The sequence below is a fragment of the Phocoena phocoena genome, chromosome 3 (assembly GCF_963924675.1).
Source record: "Phocoena phocoena chromosome 3, mPhoPho1.1, whole genome shotgun sequence".
In the NCBI taxonomy this organism is placed as follows: domain Eukaryota; kingdom Metazoa; phylum Chordata; class Mammalia; order Artiodactyla; family Phocoenidae; genus Phocoena; species Phocoena phocoena.
In genome coordinates this window covers 165,849,961-165,873,337 of record NC_089221.1, presented here as the reverse complement: position 1 = coordinate 165,873,337, position 23,377 = coordinate 165,849,961, and the positions used below count along the sequence as shown (strand labels likewise).

Sequence of the window (23,377 nt, the reverse complement as noted above, 5' to 3'; positions counted from 1 at the left end):
TAGCTGGGTCTCTTGGGAGATCATATTTCACAGGGCAGAGGGAAGGAAAGGGATGCATCCAGTTCCCTCAGGGAAGGGGCTTTCTTTAGAAAACAGGTAGCTGGCCCCTTCCTAGAAACCCAGACTGGTTTCCAGGGCTTCGTTTTGGGATTCTGTTACTTTGCTCAAGGGCCATGTCTTCATTTTTGTGTGTGGACCCTTGTAACTGGGAACAGTCTGAGTTTCGCTCACTGTGAAGTTTACCACCCGCAGGAGTGTGATAAAGAGAATGGGCCTTCCTAACGACCTATACTGTATAGCACAGAGGACCGTACTCAGTATTTTGTAATAATGTATAAGAGAAAAGAATCCGAAAAAGAATATGTGTGCATATTAATGTGCTGTACACGACATTATATATCAACTATACTTCAATAAAATTAAAAAAAAAAAAGATGATGGGCTTTAAAATGGCTCCTTGGGGTGGTTTAAGTTCTCCTTTCACTGGCAGGTTGCGCCCTGCTGGTTCAGGAAGCAGGTGGCCGAGTGGCAGTTGCTGCCTCACCTGTTACAGTGGGAGACTTGAGGGGGCAGGGTTTGATGTGCACCACCCCACCTTGCCCCGAAAGTCCCAGTAAAGTGGCACAGTGGGTGTCTCCTTGTCCTGATGGTGACGCTGAAGCACAGGGGGCTCCTCGATGTGCCCTGGGAGCTGCTTCTGGCCCCAGAGCACACATCAACCACAGCCTGGACTGCTAGCGCGCTGAGCACCCTCGTCAGCCTCCTCGGAACACCCCCTGGAGGCTCCTGCCTTTGGAGTGCTTCTCTTTGCTGCACTTTGTGCTCTTCCAGACTCTCCTCCTCCATCTTCTGATTCTCAGCCTGAATCAGTTACTCAGGCATTAGAGTCCGACAGGCTTGAGGTAGGCAGGACTCTATTCCTACGTGATTTTGGGCAAACAACGTAACCTCTCTGAGCGTAAAACCCCCTGTTTCTCCCATAGTCCCCAGCTGGCACCTCAGTCGCCAGTAGTGAACCAAGGGGATGCAAGTTGGGGCTGAAATCCAGCCTGGCTGGGCTTTGCTAAAGTAAGCCTGGTTCCAGGGCTGGTCGCCCCCAAGGAAGGGGCACCCTTTATACTTCAAATGGCATGTGCTAGCTGAGGCCCTGCTGTTCACCTTGGTCATCCCTGTCTCCTCTCATTCTCTCACATGCATTCCATCTGCCTGTACAGAAAAGTCTTCTAAAACCATCATCAGACCATGTCACTGCCTTACCCAGAACATTCCAGTAGTTTCCCATTGCACCTAGGGTAGACTCCAACTTCCTTACCACTGCCCTCGAGGCCTGTGATCTGCCCTCTTTGCCCATCTCTGACCTCATCTGCTGCCACACCCTTCTCGCCTGCTCTCCTCCTTCAGGGTCCCACCCCAGGGCCTTTGCACTTGCTGGTCCCTCCGCCTGTCCATAGCCACTGGCTCCCATTTCACTTCAGGTCTCTGCTCAGATGTGTCCCCATCACTGCCCACCATGATTGGAAATGCACCTCCCATCAGCTTGACTGTTAACCCTGCTGCTTTATTCATAGCACTTCCACCCACTACGTGACACTGTGTCTTATTTATTTGTGTGCTTGTTTCTGTCACTCAGTTGTCCGTCCCACCAGGCAGGGACTTTGTTCTCTGCTACATGGCCAGTGCCTAGAACCCTGTTTAGCGCAGTTTGTTCTCCCTAAGTATTTGGGGGTGGCTGGGGCTCTGTCATGAGTGACACTCGGCAGTTATAGGTGCCACGCCTCCCCACCTATTCTTGGCCACACTTGCACTTTGTGCGTCCCTGTCATGGGGGACTTCTCTCCTGCCCTCTCCACAGGTCACGCATCGTGCTCAGTGTTGAATACAGAGCAAGCCCCACAGCAGACCCAGTGGTGGGTCATGATGTCCATCCAGTGGGGCTTGGTCAGGCTTAACAGAGAAACGGAAGAGAGTCTACCCAAGTTTCACGGGGGGCAGGGTCAGGACAGAACTGTACAACTTGTCTTGGTTACTTGATGCGTGTTTGTGCTGGGTCACATTGGAGTCTGGGTCATGGTAAAAAGAGTTTGGCAAACACCTGTGTAGATAGGCTAGCGTTTGTGTTATTGAAGTGTAGACAGTTTATCTCCCTGCTGGATTAGAGCTTGAACTCCCCGAGGGCAGAGGGCTGGCCTAGTTGTCTTCATGTCTCCTGCCATGTTATAGATGGGGAGGTACTCTTCAGTGGTTTTCAGATGAATGAAAAACTTAAAAAGGGCAGGGGGGAGGATTCCAATGAATAAAATGATATATAATTCCCAGTGCTAAAAATAGTACTTGGTAGCAATTTGGCATGTCTACCTCTGAGGTAGAACTGAGAAGACATTGTCATTTATCATCGCGACATGGTTTTTCGGTTCTCAAATGCATTCCCTTTTAAATGTAGGGCAAGGTTTTGCTACTTAATTATATTGCAAGGGAAATGCCACAGAACAGCCAGCTTCCCAGGGTCTCAGGAATAAGCCATTTCCATGAGGTCCTTAAAACCACAGGTGCCCCCCGCCCTGCACGTCCTTGCAGGTTCGAGGACTAGTGCACCCCACACCATCAGGTCAGGTGTGGAGGGTTTTCTTAGTCGTGGAGTGTGGCGGGGGTGGGGATGGGGGAGGTGGAAATCTCATTTTGTAGTTTAAATGTGACGGATGGGGCTGGCTCTGCTGAAGCCATCCCGCATGGCCACCTTGTACCGTCTGAGCGCCAGGTCATGACTTGACTGCAGTGTCGCTGCTGCTGAAATGTGTCTTCGAACAAATTTCTCCACGCCCCAAAAAACAAAATAGCAGCCATCCTGGGACCAAACTTAAATATAAAACTGGTTTTTAGGCAAGATGGAAAAAAAAAAAAGCCAACCCATGATCTCAACAAGCAGATTTCAGAGGGTCCCGATCGCCTGTTGGCAGCCTGTCCTGCCACAGTGGCCAGCCACCACGGACGGTCCTTTTTTATTTCTAAGAGAAACGCTAAGAGTGGTACGAAAGAAAAAACCAGACCTCTGATCCTCAAGCAGGTCTGGTTCCGCATTTGAATGTCGGCATAGTGATTTTGGTGAAGTTGGAAGTAGGTGGAAAATAACACAGTCCCCAGATCCTTTCATCTTCCTCCTTTATTTCCACAAAGGCACTTCCTGGGGCATCTTTTCTGGGTGTTTATTTCCCAGGTATTTTTTCTGATCCAGGGCTTTTTTTTTTTCTTTTTCCTTAAAAAGTGTTTTTTAAAAATCTGTTTACAAAAGTAATAGTTAAAACAAACACACAAAGAAAAACTCCAGAAATCTGTGATGTGGAAAGTGTAAGTTCCCCAACAGACACCTTCAGAGAGAGTCGCAGGCAGTTTGGTACATGTTTTCTGGCTTCTGTGCTCGGATTAACGTGCAGAAATTGTTCTTCTTAGCAAAGTGGGATTCGGGCCAAGCACCCCTAACTTTGATGATGCCTTGTTCCCCTGCTTCATTTTGGACCATCCTCTGTGTCCACGTGTACCGTGTCCCGCCTTCATTTTTAATGATGCTTTGACTTGTACAGCATGGACTGTGGGCAGTTCTGGTTGTTCGGCAGTTGGGGGGCTTCTCAAAGAAATTGAGGTGAAATGGCTGAGTACCCTTCCAGACCCTTTGGCCCCAGGAAGCTGGGAGTCTGTTTTCATCTCACAGCCTCCTGAACTGTCTTTAGTTTTCAGCTTTTTGGTTCTGGCCCTGGAGTATATTTATTTTCTGTCACATACCTTCGGGCTACCTGCCCAGAATCCAAGGTTCCGTTCCCCGCTCATGGAGCCCCCAGATACACCTGCCCCTCGGGCCACACACATCTCAATGAGGCTCCCAGACACACACGTGCTAGTGGCTTTGCCATTTTGGCACCTGCATGCCCTTGTCCTTCGCTTTTCTCGCCTGCTTAGGTTTGGGTTGTCGTCTGGTTTGAGATAGGTTTCTGTGTTGTGCAAAGTTGCCCCACCTCTTCCAGCCCAGACACCAAGTGAGTTGTCAGAGAGGGACTTGTTGCGGGAGTCCAGGCAGCACCAGAAAGCCACCTGAAGCCCCCTGAGGCAGCCTTGAGGGTGACCTAGGGGACCCAAGGGCTTTGCTGAAAATGCCAGATCTTTAGTTTCCTGTATGAGGAGGGCAGGGGTGTTTGGTGATGAGGGAAGAAGGGGTTTGGGGAGAGGGGTGTTCCTTGCCCTCAGATCTTACCTCTCTTCTGAAATTCCTGGCTGAACTTGTCTGGCCCCCCCTGGGTAGGAGCACATTGGTATCCCGTCCCACACCCTCTCTGGCTCTCAGCAGGGCCAGGCCCAGCCCCGCACCTCAGGAAGGGCTGGCTTGATGATGGCTAAGAACAGCTCCTTTGTGCAGTGGGAGCTAAAAAGGCAAGGGAGAGTTTGTAGCCCAAATCCTATTCATTGACTGTCAGGCTGGACTGCGGTCACTTTTGACAGCTGGTTCTCATTTGCACCAAGGCTGTGCTGGCGTTCAGGCAGCTGCTGCTCCTCCAGGTCAGCAGAGCTGCCTTGTGCAACCTCTACTTCCCGAGGAGGGAAGTGAGCCTGTTGTCCTGAGTGCCGTGCGTCCGGAGCGCTAATGGCTGATTTCACCAGCGGCGTGGTAGCACTTGCTGCTTGTATGTGCCTGGCGTGTGTTAGGTTGTGTGACACAGCTAGCGACCCCTGAGGGAGGGACTGGTCTCAGCTCCAGTCTGCAGAGAGGAAATAGGCTCAGGGAGTCCAGTGTTGTGCCATTGGCAGGTGGCAGAGTCCACGCTCAGAGTCTGAGGTCTACTATGGCCTTGGGCTTGTGACTGCAGCTCTTCCATTGACCCACTGGGTGGCCTGTGAGCCTCAGGGACCCCTCTGTCTGGTAGTCCTTCCTCGTAGGGTGGTGGGGCAGGCTCAGTGAGGAAATAAATTCCTGTCCTTATTACCAAATGGGACCACTCCTTTCCCTCCCCTCTCTGACTGGATCTTACCTCCCTGCACTTTCTTTGTGACTGATTAGTCCTCAATAATTGTAAACCACTAGGAGGCGGGAACAAGTCACAATCCCCCTGGACTTTAAAATATTCCTTCCCTTTTTCTATCTCCATGATCTTGAGGTAGTAAAGTGTCACAGTACTTCTGACACCAAACGTGGGTTTTCCACACCAGCCAATTCTGCGAGTTCCTGTGGACACCAACAGGGTGTCCTACAGTTCAATTCAATTCTGACACTAACTACCCAGAGTTGGTGCAGACCTCACAGGTTAAGGGCTCAGTCCCACAAGACTGCCCCCCACTTCAGATGCCAGTCGCAAGTAGTGGGTCCCAAGGTTATCCACACTTCTGTCCAACTTGGTTACAAATGTGGATTCCCATGACCCCCTCATAAGGTTTGATAATTTGCTGTAACAACTCACAAAACTCAAGAAGACACCTATGTTTACCAGTTTATAAAGGAATACAGATGAACAGCCAGAAGAAGAGATACATAGGGTGAGGTCTGGAAAGGTCCGGAGCTTCTGTCCCCATGAAGTTGGGGTGCACCACCCCCTTGGCACGTGGATGTGTTCACCAACCCAGAAGCTCTCTGGACGCCATAGTTTAGGGGTTTTATGGTGCTTCATCACGTAACCATGATTGATTAACTCAATCTCCAGCCCCTTTCCCCTCATTTCCGGAGGATGGGGTGGGGTGGGGGTGAAGGTTCTAAGCTTCTAGCCATGGTTTGATCTTTCTGACGACCAGCCCCCATCCTGAAGCCATCCAGGAGCCCACCTAGAGTAGCCTCATTAGAGCAAAAGACACTCCTATCACAGAGGAAATTCTAAGGGATTTTGGAGCTCTGTGTAAGATGCTCTTATCACCCCTATCACTTAGGAAATTACACAGGTTTTAGGAACTCTGTCAGGAACTGAAGGCAGAGACCAAATATATTATTTCTCATTGTCACAGGTAGACAAAGATTTCTTAAACAGGACCCCAAAACCATTGACCATAAAAGAACAGACTTGATACATTGCACATCATTAAAATTAAGAACTTCTCTTCATCTCTGGGAGACAGTAATAGCAACTACATATCCCCAATAAAATGTTAGTGAAAGCTTAGAGCCTGTACAAAAGTGGATCTCTTGGTGGCCAGTGAGCATATGGAAAGGTGCAACACTATTAGTCACAAGGGAAATGCCAGTTAAAACTGGAATACGGTACGATTATACACTCACCAGAACGGTTACAAATTAAAAAGACTGACAACACCAAGAGTTGATTTAGAGGAACTGGAATGCTCACCCAGCTGCTGCAGGGAGGGCAGTGTATGTGATTGTCATGCTGATTTGGAAAACTGACAGTATCTGCCAAGGTAAAGTTATGCCTCCCTCATGACCAGCAGTTCCCCTCCTGGACACACAAGGAAAACGAGTGCCCACATCCACCAAATGACATTGTTCACAACAGCTTTCTGTGTGCTAAAACCTGGGAGCACAACATCTGGGAACAGGAGAATTGACAATAGCATCCAACTGCATGGATGCCCCTCCCAGACCTAGCGATGAGCAGAAGTCAACTATATGACCCTTTTTTTGGCCATGCTGCACGGCATGTGGGATCTTAGCTCTCTGAACAGGGATCAGACTCGCACCCCCTGCAAAGGAAGTGCAGAGTCCTAACCACTGGACCGCCAGGGAAGTCCCTGACCCTCTTTTCAGATTGAGTTCAGTAACAGGCGAAACTAACCTACAGTGAGAAAGTCAGAACAGGAGTTTCACCGGCAAAGGCCCCTTCTGAAATGTTGGAAGTGCTATGTCTGATCTAGGATTCATCCAGCTGTATACCTACGATCAGGGCACTTTAGGTATGCCAGAACTCAAGATGCCCCTCCTCAGTACTACACCAAGCACCTGAGAGCCACTCCCCAGTTCCATTTTTCTGTTCTCTCCACCGCTATGCTGTAGGACTGCCCTCCTGTGTCCACACGTGGCACCAGCACCAGCCCCTGGTGGGGCTTTTGATGGAACCCTACCTGCTTTGCCGCTCAGGATGGTTTTGCATTGTGTCTGCACTTTTTGAATCTCCTTTACTGTCGTTTCCACGTGTGTCTGAGCTTTCAAGTCCAGAAATGAGTTTGCTGATGGTGGCTCCGAGCAGTTACCTGTTTCACTGCAACCTGACCCTTCAGAGGTGGCAGCTTCTGAAGGAAATGCAATTTAAAAAGGGTTTTGTGAAAGCCCATGCTTCTTGAAGGCGAAGGTTGCCATACTCGGGCATGAAAGTCTTTTTCGCTGCCCTCCTGTGTCTTTGGTGAGCTGCTTTGTGTCGCCGATGACGTTAGTGGTGCTGTGAGAGGAGGCACTTAATTCCTAGAGGGACCTTGGGAAGAGCTGTCTTTCCAGAGGCACATCAGTTCGTCTGTCTTTAGATAGGAGGTGGTGTGGATTTTATTTTGCTGTCAGTTTCAGTTGGCTTGACTTCCGAGTGGAGACCTCCAGGTGAGAAAGAAACTATGAGCTGCCAGGTGCCACAGGTTCCTTAAGTAGGTGCAGGACTATTGTCCCTCTTCCCGCCTCAGCCGTGCTCTGTGGACCCGAAGAGAGGGCCTGTGGACACAAAGGGCCCAGAAGGGAGCCCCGAGGAGCCATCGTCCTCAGTCCAGCCACGGCCACATCCATATTCACTCGGCTGCCCACTTGGGAAGTGTGACTGCTGGTGCATCCACCCTGTAGACAAACCCCTGGACCAGAGGTTTCTAACTCTAGAATCAGCATTTTGGCAAACGAGATACAGGGCACAGACGGCTGTCACGTGGCAGGGCAAACAGCATCCTGTTTGTGCGACAGAATGTGTGAATATTCACATGGAGCTGAATCAGGTCAAAAATTTTTTTTTAATTGAGGTATAGTTGATTTACAATATTATATTAGTTTCAGGTGTACGATGTGGTTCAAACGTTTTGTACATTATACTCCATTTAAAGTTATCATAAAATATTGGCTGTATTCCCTATGCTGTACAATATATCCTTGTAGATTATTCATTTTATACGTAGTAGTTTGTACCTCCTCATCCTCTACCGCCATTTTGCCCCTCCCTCTCCTGTCTCCCCACTGGTCACCATTAGTTCTCTATATCTGTGAGTCTCTTTCTGTTTTGTTATATTCATTTGTTTTATTTTTAGATTCCATATATAAGTGACAACAGAGTATTTGTCTTTCTCTGACGTATTTGACTAAGCATTATACCCTTCAGGTCCATCCATGTTGCAAATGGCAATATTTCATTCTTTCATTATGGCTGAGTAATATTCTATTGTATATATGTGTGTGTATATATATACATATATACACACACACCACATCTTTATCCATTCATCTGTGGCTGGATACTTAGGTTGCTTCCATATCTTGGCTACTGTAAATAATACTGCTATGAACATTTGGGTGCATGTGTCTTTTCTGCATATATTCTTGTCTCCTGTGTTGTAGATTAATTGACCATAAGTGTGTGGATTTATTTCTGGGCTCTCTATTCTGTTCCATTGATCTGTGTGTCTGTTTCTGTGCCAGTGCCATACTCGTTTGATTACTCTGGCTTTGTAGTATAGTCTGGAGTCAGGGAGCATGATACCTCCAGCCCTGTTCTTCTTTCTCAGGATTGCTTTGGTAATTCAGGGTCTTTTGTGTTTCCCTACAAATTTTAGAATTATTTGTTCTAGTTCTGTAAAAAATGCCGTGGGTATCTTGATAGGGATTGCACTGAATCTGTAGATTGCCTTGGGTAATTTGGTCATTTTAACAACACTGATTCTTCCAATCCATGAACACCGTGTAACTTTCCATCTGTGTTTCTTCAGTTTCTTTCATCAGAGTTTTAGAATTTTCTGAGTACAGGTCTTTTTGAATCAGGTCAGGTTTTGCTTCCAAATGAATTTGTCTCGAATTTATTTTTTTTTTAAGTTTGATTCTTTTCCTTGAGCATATTGGGTTTTGGATTTATGTGGAAGGGATTGTGAGCACATGTCAGTTCTCCAGCACTCCTGTTAGGTGTATTTAAGGTCCAGCACTGAGGCTTCTTGAGCTTTGGAGGAGATCAGGGATGCCAGGAGGATGGAGGAGTGTTTTCTCATACGGTCAGGCGTGTTCACCAGCAGGCAGGGGTGACAGCTGCTGGTCCTGGCTCTGCCAAGATTTCTGACCCTCTCTGTTCCAGTTATTTAGTCATGAATCTGGACTGAAGAACTTCGGGCTTTTGATCTGTTATCCAGGAAGATATACCTCCACCTTTCAAATGAAGACTTTTTTTTTTTTTAATCAAGAGAATTCAAAATGTTCCTGGGGCTTCCCTGGTGGTGCAGTGGTTGAGAGTCCGCCTGCCGATGCAGGGGACACGGGTTCGTGCCCCAGTCCGGGAAGATCCCACGTGCCGTGGAGCGGCTGGGCCCGTGAGCCATGGCCTCTGAGCTTGCGTGTCTGGAGCCTGTGCTCGGCAACGGGAGAGGCCACAGCAGTGAGAGTCCCGCGTACCGCAAAAAAAAAAAAGTTCCAGTACTTTTTCAAGATTTATCCTTAGAATCAGGAGAGCCCAGTAGAGCTTAGGGGCAAAAAGATTCATTCCCCAAACCAAAAAGTCCACAGAAACAAAAGTAGATTTGTGGCATGCCAACAAGAGAGGGGCTTTTGATAATTAATAAGGACCTACTTTAGAGCACAGGGAACTCTACTCAGTACTCTGTAATGGCCTATATGGGAAAAAAATCTAAAAAACAGTGGGTATATGTATATGTACAACTGATTCACTTTGCTGTACAGCAGCAAGTAACAGGACATTGTAAATCATCTATACTCCAATTTAAAAAAAAAAAAAAGAGAGGCTTTTAAATATCTCAGGATGCATCAGGACCAGGGAACTTGGTGGAACTGCTATAATTTGTGTCTTGAAGACTGTTAAATGATGAAAAGGGTCGTAGGTATGATTCTCTGAAGAGAAATCTGGCCTAGAATGTGCTGAGTAATTCTGTAGAGCGAGTGTCTGTGTATGGAATAGCCTCGAAGGAGAAGTACTCTGGAGTGTGGCCGGGTCCCAGCGGGAGCACCAGTCAGCTGTCCATCCTGAGAGGGCTCCATCGTCACAGCTCTGGGGGTCTCTGGGGAGCTGCAGCCCTGTCTCCCCACACGTACCCCCTTACCCCACCCTGCTGGGAGGGAGGGGTAAGGAGGGCAGGGCTGCTTCTTGCTCTCTGCAGGGCCAGCAAGCACTTCACCTCTGTGTCTGGTAGGACGGTGGGTAATTTTAAGTTTCTGTATTCTTTTTATGTTTTCCAGATTTCAGCACTGAGAATGTATTACTCCTTACAGTCATAGAACTTACAGTCATAACAGATTGAGGGTTCCCTGAAAACTGAACCCTTACTGTAGGGAGCACTTATAAAATTTATCAGCTCACAGACCAGTCGTAGCAATCATAACTTACCAACGTCATTGGATATTTTGTTACCTGAGTTTTGGATCTTGTGGAGGCTCAGGGTCATAGTTCCGGGCCTCAATTTTTAGTTTACAGCACTTGAATATCACTTTTGAAGTATTTGATGTATCAGAGTGCCATTAGTTCTGTAATATTTCTCTTTAAAGGAGCCTACTTTTAAAACTTGAATTCATGTATTTTAAAGGAAACTTGGTCTCACTGCCTTAAGTGGAAACCAGCATTACTTGCTATGAATATGTGTTTTAGTTGAATTTATGAAGGTCCAGTCAGATGCTGTTGCCAGCAAAGGCTTTGAGCCTTAGTCACGTTCTTCTTTGTTTTTAAATAGGAAGATGAGCAAGTGTTGGAGTGATGTGAAGGGTGTGTCAGCACTGCCCTGAGACGTCCTCTCTGTTGTAATCAGAAAGATACTGGGGGAAGTGAGGCAGTATCACCTGGTGTCCCCACCTCCTGAGTCCCACCCCTTCCTCGGGGGACTTTGATCTGATTTTGGGTGCCTGATGTATCACCTCCTCGGAGAGGAATGGAGGAGAAAGGACTGGGGCACTGGGGGTGCCCGTCCAAGGCGCCAGCTCCCTGTCAGATGGGTGCTCTGACATGACTGTGTGTGATCGTCCTTGACCTGCCCTGACCCGCCCAGCCGATGGCTGTGACCCCCACGCTGACTGGGACTTTCTTCCAGCAGGAGACCACTGTCCGCAGCTCCCGTGAAGATGTCCACTCCAGACCCACCCCTGGGCGGAACTCCTCGGCCAGGCCCTTCCCCGGGCCCGGGCCCCTCCCCTGGAGCCATGTTGGGCCCTAGCCCAGGTCCCTCACCCGGCTCCGCCCACAGCATGATGGGGCCCAGCCCAGGGCCTCCCTCAGCAGGACACCCCATCCCGACCCAGGGGCCTGGAGGGTACCCTCAGGACAACATGCACCAGATGCACAAGGTAGGGAGCCCTGGGCCCGCTGCCCCACCAGCTGGGTCTGCACCATCAGAGACGGGAGGGGAGCAGCAGCACACCCTGGCCTCCACTGTGGGCCGGCAGCCACCCCACCCTGTGTCTCTCACACCCGTCGTGTTAGTAGTGAATTAAGAATGTCCAAATCCTAAAAGATGGCTTACAGCCCATGGTTTCCCCCACTCAGGCTGCTCGGCTCACCCGGGTAACTCACGGAGCACAGCAGCAGGTGCCCTTTGTCCCCACTTGATCCTGTACTCGGGTGCCATTGTCTTCACCACGTACCTGAGTTGATCAGTGATGCTTTTCCCAGTGAGATGAAAAAAAACCTCTTTTAACACAAATGGTTGCCCCCTCTCTTTGCATTCCTGGGCAGTGGTTGAAGGAAATGAGGAAATACCCTCTTATGGATAGTATTTTGCCCATTTTGCAGACGAGGAAGTAAGGTCTCAGAGAGATGGTCACTCAGTGAGTTGGTGGCAGAGCCATCTCACCCCTCCGGCCCTCCCAACCCCTCAGGCATGTGCCACATCGCTGACCTCCCACACAGTGCAGTGACCCCTTCCCCTCCCTGCCCTCCCCATCCCCCATATATTTCTGTGAACTCCGATACAGTGTCTGTCTTGCCACTTCCCTCTTGGGAAGCTGTTGGTGATCTCCCCCCATCCCCCCACCCCCTGCACACACGCTGACTGAGGCCAGCTTCTCCTCTAGCACCGTCTCCTTTTCCCTCTCTGACCATCTTGTTTCTTCCTCCTGGACACTTGACCCATGTTTGTCAGACACCTGCCATGTGTCTGGCCTAGGAGCTGAGGTCCAGTGGTGCCCTTCACCTGCCTGCACAGAGCTCCTGCTCTGGGGGAGGCGAGCCCATCAGTCAGCTCCACCAGCCCAGGGAAGAAGGAGCAGAGGGTGGGCCCCACCCAGGGTTCTGCTCAGCATCCCGAGGGCCCCCTGCTTCTTCTGCTTGTGAAGCTGGCCTGGTGCCCTCTCGTCCTCCTCTCACGGCACACACTGAGCTGTAGCTGACTTTGCTGGGCCAGCTATTAGACCGGAGAGCTGGATGTTTGCATTAACTGGGCCTACAGAGGGCCTGGAAGGGTCTCGGAAAATGTCCCCTTTCCCAGCCATTCCGTAGGGGGAGTACTCAGTGCTGAGCATCAGGAGGGAAAATGTGTGTTTCTGTCCCACCAGGATCTGATCGAGCCTCCGCGGAGGGGCAGAACGATGCTGCAGACAGCCTCCCTCCCAGCTAGCAGGTGGGAGGCCAATCTCGGATCAGTGAGGACATTTGACATACTGTTACCATACTTCATGGGCAGGAGTTACTGCCCGTCTCTCTGATTTACAGTCTCCCAGGCAAGAGGGTCCCCCATCCAAAGACTTGTGGTCACAAGGTCGTCTTGTGACGATAAACAGGGAGCTTGGTATTCCAGCTAAAACTGCTCCTGACCAGGAGCTATGTGTGTCCTTTCCTTGTGAGATTTTGGCTGTCTGAAACTGTGTCCTCACCCTCTCCCTGATGTCCTAGTCCAGCTGTCCCCTTGCCTCTAGACCACCAATCTGCAGGTTCCCTGGGTGGCATTATTTCATGCACCTGCCTTGACACCCAAGTAGATGTTAGGACCATGTCTTGGACCTAAGTCACTTGGTCATGTTGGTGGTTCAGTAAATGCCATGGCGACTTTGGATGGGCATTGTTAGTGATTTTGAAGTCCTCTCATTCAGCGTCTTTCTGTGCAGCCTCTTCCCTTCCCGCCTTGCTGATCCTGCCCTGTTGTCTACTCTCGTAGCCAATGGAGTCCATGCACGAGAAGGGCATGTCGGATGACCCCCGCTACAACCAGATGAAGGGGATGGGGATTCGGTCGGGGGGCCACGCCGGGATGGGGCCCCCGCCAAGTCCCATGGACCAGCACTCCCAAGGTATGGTTTCCTTTCTTTTCTTTCTTCATGTTTGTTGCCCTCTGGAAGTCCCGAGATCATTTTCCTAATTGGATCACCCATGCATGGATTCAGAGGACCTAGGGCAGTTGAGCCTCATGGGAGACCCTGCCACAGAGGGCTGTTTAGCTTGGGCTTGGCTGGTGCCCTGTTCAGGGCGTCTTGTCTTATAGCAGCCCCAGGAGAGCGGATACTGGTGGGACAGAACTGTGTTCAGCGCTGGGTGTTAGACAAGCCCTGGGCAGGATGGGCTCCTCGGGATAGCCGCTCTGGTGCCACCCAACGCAGACTCCTGGGATTTCCCTGACGGTCCAGTGGTTAGGACTTGGTGCTTCCACTGCCGGGGCGCTGGGTTCGATCCCTGGTCGGGGAACTAAGATCCCGCAAGCCACATGGCACAGCCGAAAAAAAAAAGAAGAAGAAATGCAGACTCCTGGGCTCTGCCCTGCTCCAGACCTGCTGAGTCAGAATCTCAGGAGGGGGCCGGGGCTCAGCTTTAACAAGCCCTACAGGTACTTTTCTGAACAGGGAAGTTTGAGAAGCGATGGGGTACATGGCTTCCTGTCACGGGGTGGGAAGCTCAGGGGCTCCGCAGGTAACGGAAGTGAGAGGAGTGGGCCTGGCCAAGCCGAGGGGCAGGGGGGCAGGCCCAGAGAAAGCCCGGATCTGTGTGACATCTCAGCTTTAATCGTTGGCAGGTTACTGAAAGATGGGCCGAACCAAACCAGCTGTGCAGGCTGCCAACCAAGCTGCGAGCGTGTGCCCTCTGGGTGCCTCTTGTTTGAATCATGAGAACGAAACCTCAGGGTAGAGGCCCGTGTAATCACGAGAACGAAATCTCAGGGTAGGGGCCAGTGTAAGCAGGCAAGGGTTCCCGTCTCTGCCTTAAAAATTACTGGACATGTGCTGCCGAGTGACCGCTCGGATCCACGTTTCCCTGCAGGTTACCCCTCGCCCCTGGGTGGCTCCGAGCACGCCTCCAGTCCGGTTCCAGCCAGCGGCCCGGCCTCAGGCCCGCAGATGTCGTCCGGGCCTGGAGGCGCCCCGCTGGATGGTGCTGACCCCCAGGCTTTGGGGCAGCAGAACCGGGGCCCGACCCCATTTAACCAGAACCAGCTGCACCAGCTCAGAGCTCAGATCATGGCCTACAAGATGCTGGCCCGGGGGCAGCCCCTCCCTGACCACCTGCAGATGGCGGTGCAGGGGAAGCGGCCGATGCCCGGGATGCAGCAGCAGATGCCAACGCTACCTCCACCCTCTGTGTCCGCAACAGGACCTGGCCCCGGGCCCGGGCCCGGCCCCGGTCCTGGACCAGCACCTCCAAATTACAGCAGGCCTCACGGTAAGGCCCATGGCCCTCGGGGTAGGGAGGGGTCTCAGAGCAAACTGACAGGAGTGTGGGCATCAGTGTTGGGCAGATCTGGACTCTGCCGCCCATCAGCTTCCTCGACAGCAGGGTTGCTGTCGTGATAAATGTTGTTTCTCCAGCTGCCCCCTTTCTCCCCTGGTGCCCACAGTGAGGGGCTTGTTGTTGGGTGTGTCCCCTGGAGCCAGGGCTGCCCAGGGAGGCAGGTGCAGGGAAAAACACAGGACGCGTTTTATCCTCTTGTCCGTTTCTCCCTGCGTGCAGGTATGGGAGGGCCCAACATGCCCCCTCCAGGACCCTCAGGTGTGCCCCCCGGGATGCCCGGCCAGCCCCCTGGAGGGCCTCCCAAGCCCTGGCCTGAAGGTAAGTTCCCTCTGTTCTGGTGACACGTCTGTGCCCTGACTCCCATGTCAAGTTTGCATCATGCAGACCCTGAGATGAGCCCAGTCAGAGAGAGGCAGGCAGGATGGCAGGGCAGCTCGGGGTTCTGTCTCCCCTGTGTTCTGTGTAAAATGTAGTTAGTACTTATTTGAAGGTCACATCTGTTAGGTCAAAGCAGTGGATAAAATGGACTCATTCCCCATCCTCACGGGCCCTGAGGTTCAGTGATGGGCATTGAAGGGCTAATCGCTTAAATAGGATTCCGTTGGAGCTGGGGTGGATGAAAGGCAGGCAACTGCTGCTCCTGTGAGGCCACAGCATAGCAAGATCACACCCAGACTTGGCACTTGGACCAGTAGGGGGCTTTGGGGAAGGGGCCTGCAGGCTGAGATCTGGAGGAGGAAGAGGAAGCGAGCCCCATGGGCGAGGAGTGGTGTGGCAGTGAGAGGTGGGGGTTACGGGGAGCTGCCCAGGCCTTGTCAGCCTTGGGGACGAGTTAGACCCCAGAGCAGTAAACGCCCAGCAGGCTTGTCATCTTCACCTGGAATGGACTCGAAACGCAACGCTGTGCCCTGCTTCTTGACTCCCCCCAGGACCCATGGCGAATGCTGCTGCCCCCACAAGCACACCTCAGAAGCTCATCCCGCCTCAGCCAACGGGCCGCCCCTCGCCTGCGCCCCCCGCCGTCCCTCCTGCTGCCTCCCCCGTGATGCCGCCCCAGACACAGTCGCCAGGGCAGCCGGCCCAGCCCGCCCCCATGGTGCCGCTGCACCAGAAGCAGAGCCGCATCACCCCCATCCAGAAGCCGCGGGGCCTGGACCCCGTGGAGATCCTGCAGGAGCGGGAGTACAGGTGAGGGTGCTGCCGCCCCCCCCCCCCGCCCCCCCAGGTCACACGTTGTTGTGGTTCACACTTCTAAAGGCCTATGGGGTATGCAGCCCGAGATCACCCTCCTGCCTCTGTCCCCAGCCTCCCAGTTCTCTGGGTCAGTGTATCCTTCCAGAGAAATCGAGTATGTATACAGGCAGATGGGTACAAGTGGCTGTGTGGTCCCCAAATGGTACCTGACATGTGCACTGTTCCTCCCTTAGCAAAATATCTTAGGGATCATCCCCTATTTGTACAAAATAAGCTCTTCTTTTTTCTGGACACATTCTGCCTGGTGGCTCTACTGTGACTTATTTAGCCAGTGTCTTACCCGGAGGGACGTTTAGGTGGTCTCTAATCTTTCGGTAAAACGATGCCGTAGTAACTACACTTGCATATTTCTCATGTGTGCATTTATGTCAGAATAAATTTGTGAACACGGCATAGTTCAGGTGCAGGGGATTTACGTGCACGTGGAAATTTCATCAGTTCTGCAAAACTGCCCTCCATGGAGATGGTATGTGTTGGAGTGAAAGTGCTGTTTCACCTCTCCAACACAAGTGTATTATCCAACTTTTGGCTCATCTGCACTCAAAAAGCCACCTGGCAAGCTTTGCGGTGGATGTTCCTCAAACATAAGTAGTTGTTGGTCGCTTTGCCAAGGCCTCCTGAGCGCCGGGCCCTGTGTGAAATGCCTGGTGCGCAGTAGGTCTGTATCACCCTGTCCCAGACTGCTGGGGGCGCCTGAGATTCACTCCCTGAGCACCTCATGCTCCCGTGTTTCTCCACTGCATTTATAACCTGTTCAGGGCTGACCTCCCTTGGTAAATGTCAGCTCCATTAGGGGAGGGGACTGTGCCTTGTTCACCGTAAATCCCCAGCTGCATCAGTAAATCTGTGCCAGTGACTGTCTCCGGAGTGCATCTCCAGCTGTGACGTGCCCTGGAGCTCCAGCCCCTGTACCCAGGCGCCTCCCCGCCTGCTCCATCTGGACGGCTTAAAGATGGCCTGTCCAGATGGCCTTATGCCCCCCAGTTTTCCCTTCTCTCTCTGTTCTCATGCAGCAGCTGAATGGACCATGGACCCTTCGGCTCCTTGACCCTCGCTTGTACTCCCTCATCCTCGGTGTCTGGTGAACTCTCTCAGCTCCCTTCCCCCCAACGCTGTTCACCCTGCCATCTGGTCTACACCTCCTCCCTGGCCTCCCTGCTCCCATCCTTCCCTGTGCAGTGTTTCCCACACAGCAGTTTGAATTCTCTTTTTACAATTAATTTATATTAGATCTTTTCCTGGGTTAAAACTGGCTTCCCATTATCCACTGAGTAACCCTTTTCTCTTTAGCCCCTGCCCAGTGCTCTGTCCTCATCTACCTGACTGTCCCGGTTCCTCTTTCTGTTGAACAGGTTAGACTTGTTCCTGCCCCAGGGACTTTGCACATGCTCTGCATGACTCTTCGTGGTTATTTAAGCTTTATTGCCAAGGTCCCCACCTTATAGAGGCCCTGCCCCTCCCCCGACTCCTCCCCTCCAGGACCCTCCTCAAAGTCCTTCTCCGGAATTACCATAGATACTTAATTTTTTAACTCCTTTATGGCCTGTCATCCTGATAATGCTGTGAGCTCCATGAGAGCAACAAACAGCCTTGTTAGTCTTGTTTAGTGCTGAATCCCTTCACCTGGAATGGTCCCTGGCACACAGTAGGTGCTCAATAAGTGTGTGAAAGACTGAGTAAGGAGATTATCCCATTTGAACTTCAGACCAAGCCTGTAGGGTTGCTCTGAGGGGTCTCCCCACTTCATAGCTGAGGACGCTGAGGCTCATGGGCTAAGTAGATTCCCAGGGCTGGGATGGAGACCCTGGCCCTCCTGACTCCAAAGGCTGGCTCCCACTGCTGAAATGCCAGAAACCAGCTGCGCCCTGTCAGGTTTCCGGTTTGCTGTGGCTCCCGAGACTTCTGTGGCTGCCCTCCTGTATGTAGTCTGTGTTGTGTGGCATCCTTTTCTCGGCCATCTCTTGTCTTATGGTTCATATCGGCTTCCCTTGAGGGATGGATACTTCTGAGGCTCCAGCTTCAAAGAAAGGGAACAGATGGGTTCCTTGTAAACAGGTGAGACCTCTCATCACCTGTCTTTTTTTTGTCTTTGCGCCCTAGGCTGCAGGCTCGCATCGCACACCGGATTCAGGAACTTGAAAACCTTCCCGGGTCCCTGGCCGGGGATTTACGAACCAAAGCAACCATCGAGCTCAAGGCTCTGAGGCTGCTGAACTTCCAGAGGCAGGTGGGCGCAGGCGCAGGCGCAGGCCTTTGCTTGCGGAGGAGACTCTTTCTGCCAGCCTTGATGCTTAGATTAAAGAGCCGCTCACTGGGCACTTATTAAATGTACCCTGACCATTAAAGCCGCTGTGCCAGGACTTCCTTAGTGTTCCAGTGGTTAAGACTTCACCTTACAATGCAGGGAGTGCAGGTTCGATCTCTGATCAGGGAGCTAAGATCCCACATGCCTCTCGGCCAAAAAACGGAAACATAAAAAAACAGAAGCAGTATTGTAACAAATTCAATAAAGACTTTGAAAATGGTCCACATCAAAAAAATCTTAAAAAACAAAAGTCGCAGTGCCCAAGCACACTTGTTGGCTCACTGTCCCCCTTCCTTTCCATGTCCTGCCCAGTGGAGGGACATTGGGATGAATAAGTGTGGGCCTTCCCTAAGGTGGCAGTGGCTAGCTTGAAGCAGTGTACTTAGATGGGTCTATTTCTTTCTTTTTTTTTTTTTTTTAATTTTATTTTATTTGGCCATGCTGTGCAGCATGTGGGGTCTTAGTTCCCCGACCAGGGATCAAACCCGTGTCCCCTGCATAGGGAGCGCAGAGTCTTGGCCACCGGACCACCAGGGAAGTCCCTAGATGGGTCTAATTTCTAAGGGTCCTTTACTTTTGAACGACCAATAAGGAAGTTTGTTTGTGGTTGAGGGAGGGCAAAGCTGGAGACCTGAAGGCCTGAGCATAGGGCTGTCTGCTGGATGTCCAGAAGCAGCTCTCTCCTACCCTGTGCGTGCCCCACCCACGGGCACCCACCACGGGTTCTCCCCATGCACGCATTTGTGCTCATGGGTCCTCCTTGCTGCCTGGCTTGCGATATGGGGGTGCGCGTGTTGCGTGGATGTTACCAAGTTGTGCCCGTCGCCAGTTTCTCCTCTTCCTTCCCAAAGCTGCGGCAGGAGGTGGTGGTGTGCATGAGGAGGGACACAGCCCTCGAGACGGCCCTCAACGCCAAGGCCTACAAGCGCAGTAAGCGGCAGTCCCTGCGCGAGGCCCGCATCACTGAGAAGCTGGAGAAGCAACAGAAGATAGAGCAGGAGCGCAAGCGCCGGCAGAAGCACCAGGTGTGTCCCCGCGGCCGCAGGCTTGACCGTGTGCCTGAGTCGTCAGCTCCGCACTGTCGAGTCTTGGTTTTCCTCTCAACACGATGTCCGAGTCTCTTTTCTGTTCATTATAAGAGTATCCTAGGCACTAAGAATACTTCAGTGGACAAAAACCAAACAGTACGGAAAGGTGGGTCATAATCAAACGCACATACAACACGTTGGGAGTTAATAGGGTGTAAGGAGACATGAAGCGGGGATAGGGAGTGATGGAGGAGCCCTTTATATAGGACGGTCAGTCAGGGACGGTCTCCCTGAGGATGTGTGGTCTGAGCAGAGCCCCAAGGGAGGAGCTGCACCGACGTGTGGACAAGGCTCTTTGCAGACAGAGGGGAGTGTGCCCCAGTGTTCTGTGAAAAATAATGACCCAGTATAGTCAGAGTGGGGTGAGCGAGGGGGAGGGTGGGAGGAGGTGAGAATGGGGAGGTGATGGGCAGAGCGTGCAGGGCCCTGTGGGCCGGGAGGATGACTTGGGCTTATGCTGTGAGTGAGGTGGGAGCCACGGAGGGTCCTAATCCATGGAGGGTCCTCAGTCAGTGATCTGACTGAGGTTGTTACAAGATCCGTCAAGGAGACCAAAATCTCTACTCAAGTAGGATTTGGGGTGATTCTGTTTGTTCATTCATTTATGTTTTCTAAAGTTTGCCTCCAAACAGTGTCTGTTACTGGCATAGTTTAAAATAATAGAGAAGTCAATATTCAGTGTTAACTGCTATTAATATCTCGGTATATTATTCTGACCTTTTTTGTCTATATACATATAGTAATCAAAAGTTAAACAGCTGCCTTTAAAAAATATATATATGTACATTGAGCTGTTTAAAGTATTATTGAAGCATGATTTTAACGTATGTGTTGTAGTCCATCTCAGTGTGCCCAGCATCCCGTGATTTATGAAACTGTTTCCCTGTTTGGGGACATGCAGCGTACTCTCAGCTTTCCAGTGTTAAAAGTAACACTGGGATAGGCATTCTTGTCCTTGAGTTTTTGGGCCAATCTCTGCTATCTTCCTTAAAATAAATCGCTAGCAGTGAATGATTTGGTGGGAGGGCGGGTGCATTTTGCAGCGGGTGGCAGACACTGCCAGGTTTTTCAGCCACGGCATTTGCCCCATCTGCTGTGCATGGGGGGGGGGGGTTTCCTTTTCACCACACAGTCCACGCAGAGAATGTTGGGCCTCGTAGGCAGACAGTGTCTCGGTATCGTTTTGGTTGCATCCCCTTGGTTTTCACCAAGCCCCCTTTAAAGTTTCGTCTCACTTGGGGTGACACCATGGCAACTCCTGTCCCATAGTCAGTCTGCTCTTCTGTGTGCCTCCTGCAGGAATACCTCAACAGCATTCTTCAGCACGCCAAGGATTTCAAAGAATATCACAGGTCGGTCACAGGCAAAATCCAGAAACTCACCAAGGCGGTGGCCACGTACCACGCCAACACTGAGCGGGAACAGAAGAAGGAGAATGAAAGAATCGAGAAGGAGAGAATGCGGAGGCTCATGGTACAGTTGGCCATCATGACCCGGGTCCCTTCACGCGGGTGCTGGATGTTGCAGGCATGCGGGCGGATCAGCCGCCCAGGGTTATGCCGGGGCATTTTGGTGCTCAGAGTTGGAGGCAGGACAGAGAAAGAAAGGGCTTGGGTTTGGGAGTCCGAAAGACCTGACTCCAGACCTTTGCCCACTCACTGACCATCGGTGACCGCGTGACTTCAGCTGGTTAACTGGCTGGTCTGTGTCCTCTGGAAGGTGGAGGTGGCACCCCTCCCGGTGGAGGAGCCGCCGATGGTGTGAGCCTGACCTCCCACCCCACCCTTCCCGTCGGACAATGTATTATTCGAGGAGGGTTCTCTGACCGGGCCGATATTGACAGGCACTGCTGAGTGGACAGGGCCACGTTAGTACGAAGGAGAGTCCCCGCCCTGGTGGGGCTCATGCTGGCCCTAGAGAGACGGATGCCCAAGCGAGACAGACAAGATAGTTTTGGGTGGTGAAAAGCGCACTGAGGAGAACAAAGCAGGGCCAGGGAGTGGGGATTGACTGGGTGTTATGGGCAGGGTGGGTGTGACCCACGAATGTGGAGATCCAGGGGAAGCACCTCCCAGCAAAGAGGAGCTGAGGGCAAAGGCCCGAGGTGGGAAGAAGCCGTGTGTGAGGCTCAGCCAGTGGCCCCTGGAACAGCGTGGCGTGGGGGCAGAGTGAGGTTGGAGTCCCGGAGGCAGCCACGCGGGGCCTTGCAGGCCACGGGGAGGGCTTTGGATTTAATTCTGACCATGATGGGGAGCCGAGGGAGGCTGTAAGCTGGGATGGCGGTGTGTGTGTGTGGGGGGGGTGACATGATCCGATGTGTTCTCAGAAAGCCGGGGTAGACGGTCTGTGGGAGAGCGGTGGCTCGGACAAGGTGGAGAGAAGGGTTGGGATTTGGGTGTGTTTGTGAACATAGGGGACAGAGCTTTTAGATGGCCCTTGGCAGGACCATGTCTGTCCAGCAGGTCCCCAAGGAGCCTGGCCCGGGGTGGGGACTGGGGAAGTTCTGAAGGGGAGTCAGTAGTTATGTGAAAGGTGTGAATATAGCGCAGCCCCGGGTGTGAGCTCAGTGCTCCCTAAATGTGGGTCCGGCTGCTGGTTAACTGCAGCCCCGCGGGCTTCTTGAGTCTGGTTTGCCCGCCCTGGGTGCTGGTGGACGAGCGTGTCACGGGCACGCGCCATAACCACACGCTTCTGCAGGCCGAGGACGAGGAGGGGTACCGCAAGCTCATCGACCAGAAGAAGGACAAGCGCCTGGCCTACCTCCTGCAGCAGACGGACGAGTACGTGGCTAACCTCACAGAGCTGGTGCGGCAGCACAAGGCCGCCCAGGTCGCCAAGGAGAAGAAGAAGAAGAAGAAAAAGAAGGTGCGCCCCTCGGTGGGACTGGAGTGGCTGTGTGACTCGGCCTCCCCGGTCGGGGGGTGACTGTCTCTCTCTTTCCTTCCAGAAGGCAGAAAACGCTGAAGGACAGACACCTGCAATCGGACCTGATGGCGAGGTGAGGAACCAGGGGTCTCTTCTGTGGAAATGCCAGCCCAGCCCCAGAGGTTAGGTCTATTTCATCCTTAAAAAAATTTTTTTTTTCTTTGAAATTATAAAAGTATATGACAATGGTAAAAATCCACATAGGTCCCCTGCCGCACTCCACCCTTCCTCGCTCCCACTGCCCAGAGAGAATATTGTTTACTGCTGGGTGCGTTTCCTTCCAGAGCTTTTTCTATGCACGTGCTGTTATTTATTTCTCAGTTTTCCCTTTAAAGTTTCAGGCTCACAGGAGAGGTGTAAGAACAGTGCAGAGAGTTCCTGCATACTCTTCACCCAGATTCCCACTTTTCACGTGTCATTATTTTTTCCTAAACCATTCGAGGGTCAGATGCACACGTGAGGGCTTTTTACTCCTCTGTGTGTTTCAATGTGTACATCCTAAAAGCAAGGCTGTTCTTTTCCACAACTGTACAATGATCAAAACCGGGAAATGAACATTGACGCAATACTGTGATCTAATTCACAGCCTTTGTTAAGGTTTCACAATTGACCCTCCAGTGTCCTTCACAGCAACAGAAAACCCTGGAGTGACGCCGGGTCCTTCTCCGTGCGTCATATCAGGAGTGTGTGGCGTAGATTTCTTCCCCCACTGGTGATATTGACCTTTTGGTGGCTGCCAAGGTGTCTCCAGCTGTAAAGATTAAGTACCTTGTCAGAGATACTCAGACTATGTAAAGATAACGTGATTCCTCAAACTTTCATCGGCTGTTTCATCATCTGTTGTCTTTGCCTGTATCAGTTTTTGCCATAATGGTTACAAAATGGTGATGTTTTTTCCCTCGTCTTTTCTTCTGCATTTATTAGTTGACTTTCTGCAGGAAGGAAAAGCCTTCCCTTCTTTTTTATTTGGCTTGTTCATAGTTTGGCAACCCTTGGTACTGACTCAT

The 23,377-nt window shown here is 51.6% G+C and overlaps 1 protein-coding gene across 2 annotated transcripts in view; it reads left to right on the top strand.

Annotated features, from left to right (window-relative positions):
* SMARCA4 (SWI/SNF related, matrix associated, actin dependent regulator of chromatin, subfamily a, member 4) overlaps nt 1-23,377 on the top strand; it is an 86,871-nt gene that overhangs the window by 4,096 nt on the left and 59,398 nt on the right. The window contains exons 2-11 of one of the 2 annotated variants that reach the window (XM_065873232.1): nt 11,182-11,431; nt 13,237-13,369; nt 14,331-14,729; nt 15,018-15,116; nt 15,728-15,986; nt 18,153-18,279; nt 19,209-19,382; nt 20,745-20,918; nt 22,143-22,310; nt 22,393-22,443. In XM_065873232.1, coding sequence (XP_065729304.1) covers nt 11,210-11,431; nt 13,237-13,369; nt 14,331-14,729; nt 15,018-15,116; nt 15,728-15,986; nt 18,153-18,279; nt 19,209-19,382; nt 20,745-20,918; nt 22,143-22,310; nt 22,393-22,443 — 1,806 coding nt within the window. In that variant the 5' untranslated portion in view covers nt 11,182-11,209. Of the gene's footprint in view, nt 1-11,178; nt 11,432-13,236; nt 13,370-14,330; nt 14,730-15,017; nt 15,117-15,727; nt 15,987-18,152; nt 18,280-19,208; nt 19,383-20,744; nt 20,919-22,142; nt 22,311-22,392; nt 22,444-23,377 lie in introns of both variants that reach the window. The other variant, XM_065873233.1, reaches the window with a different exon arrangement.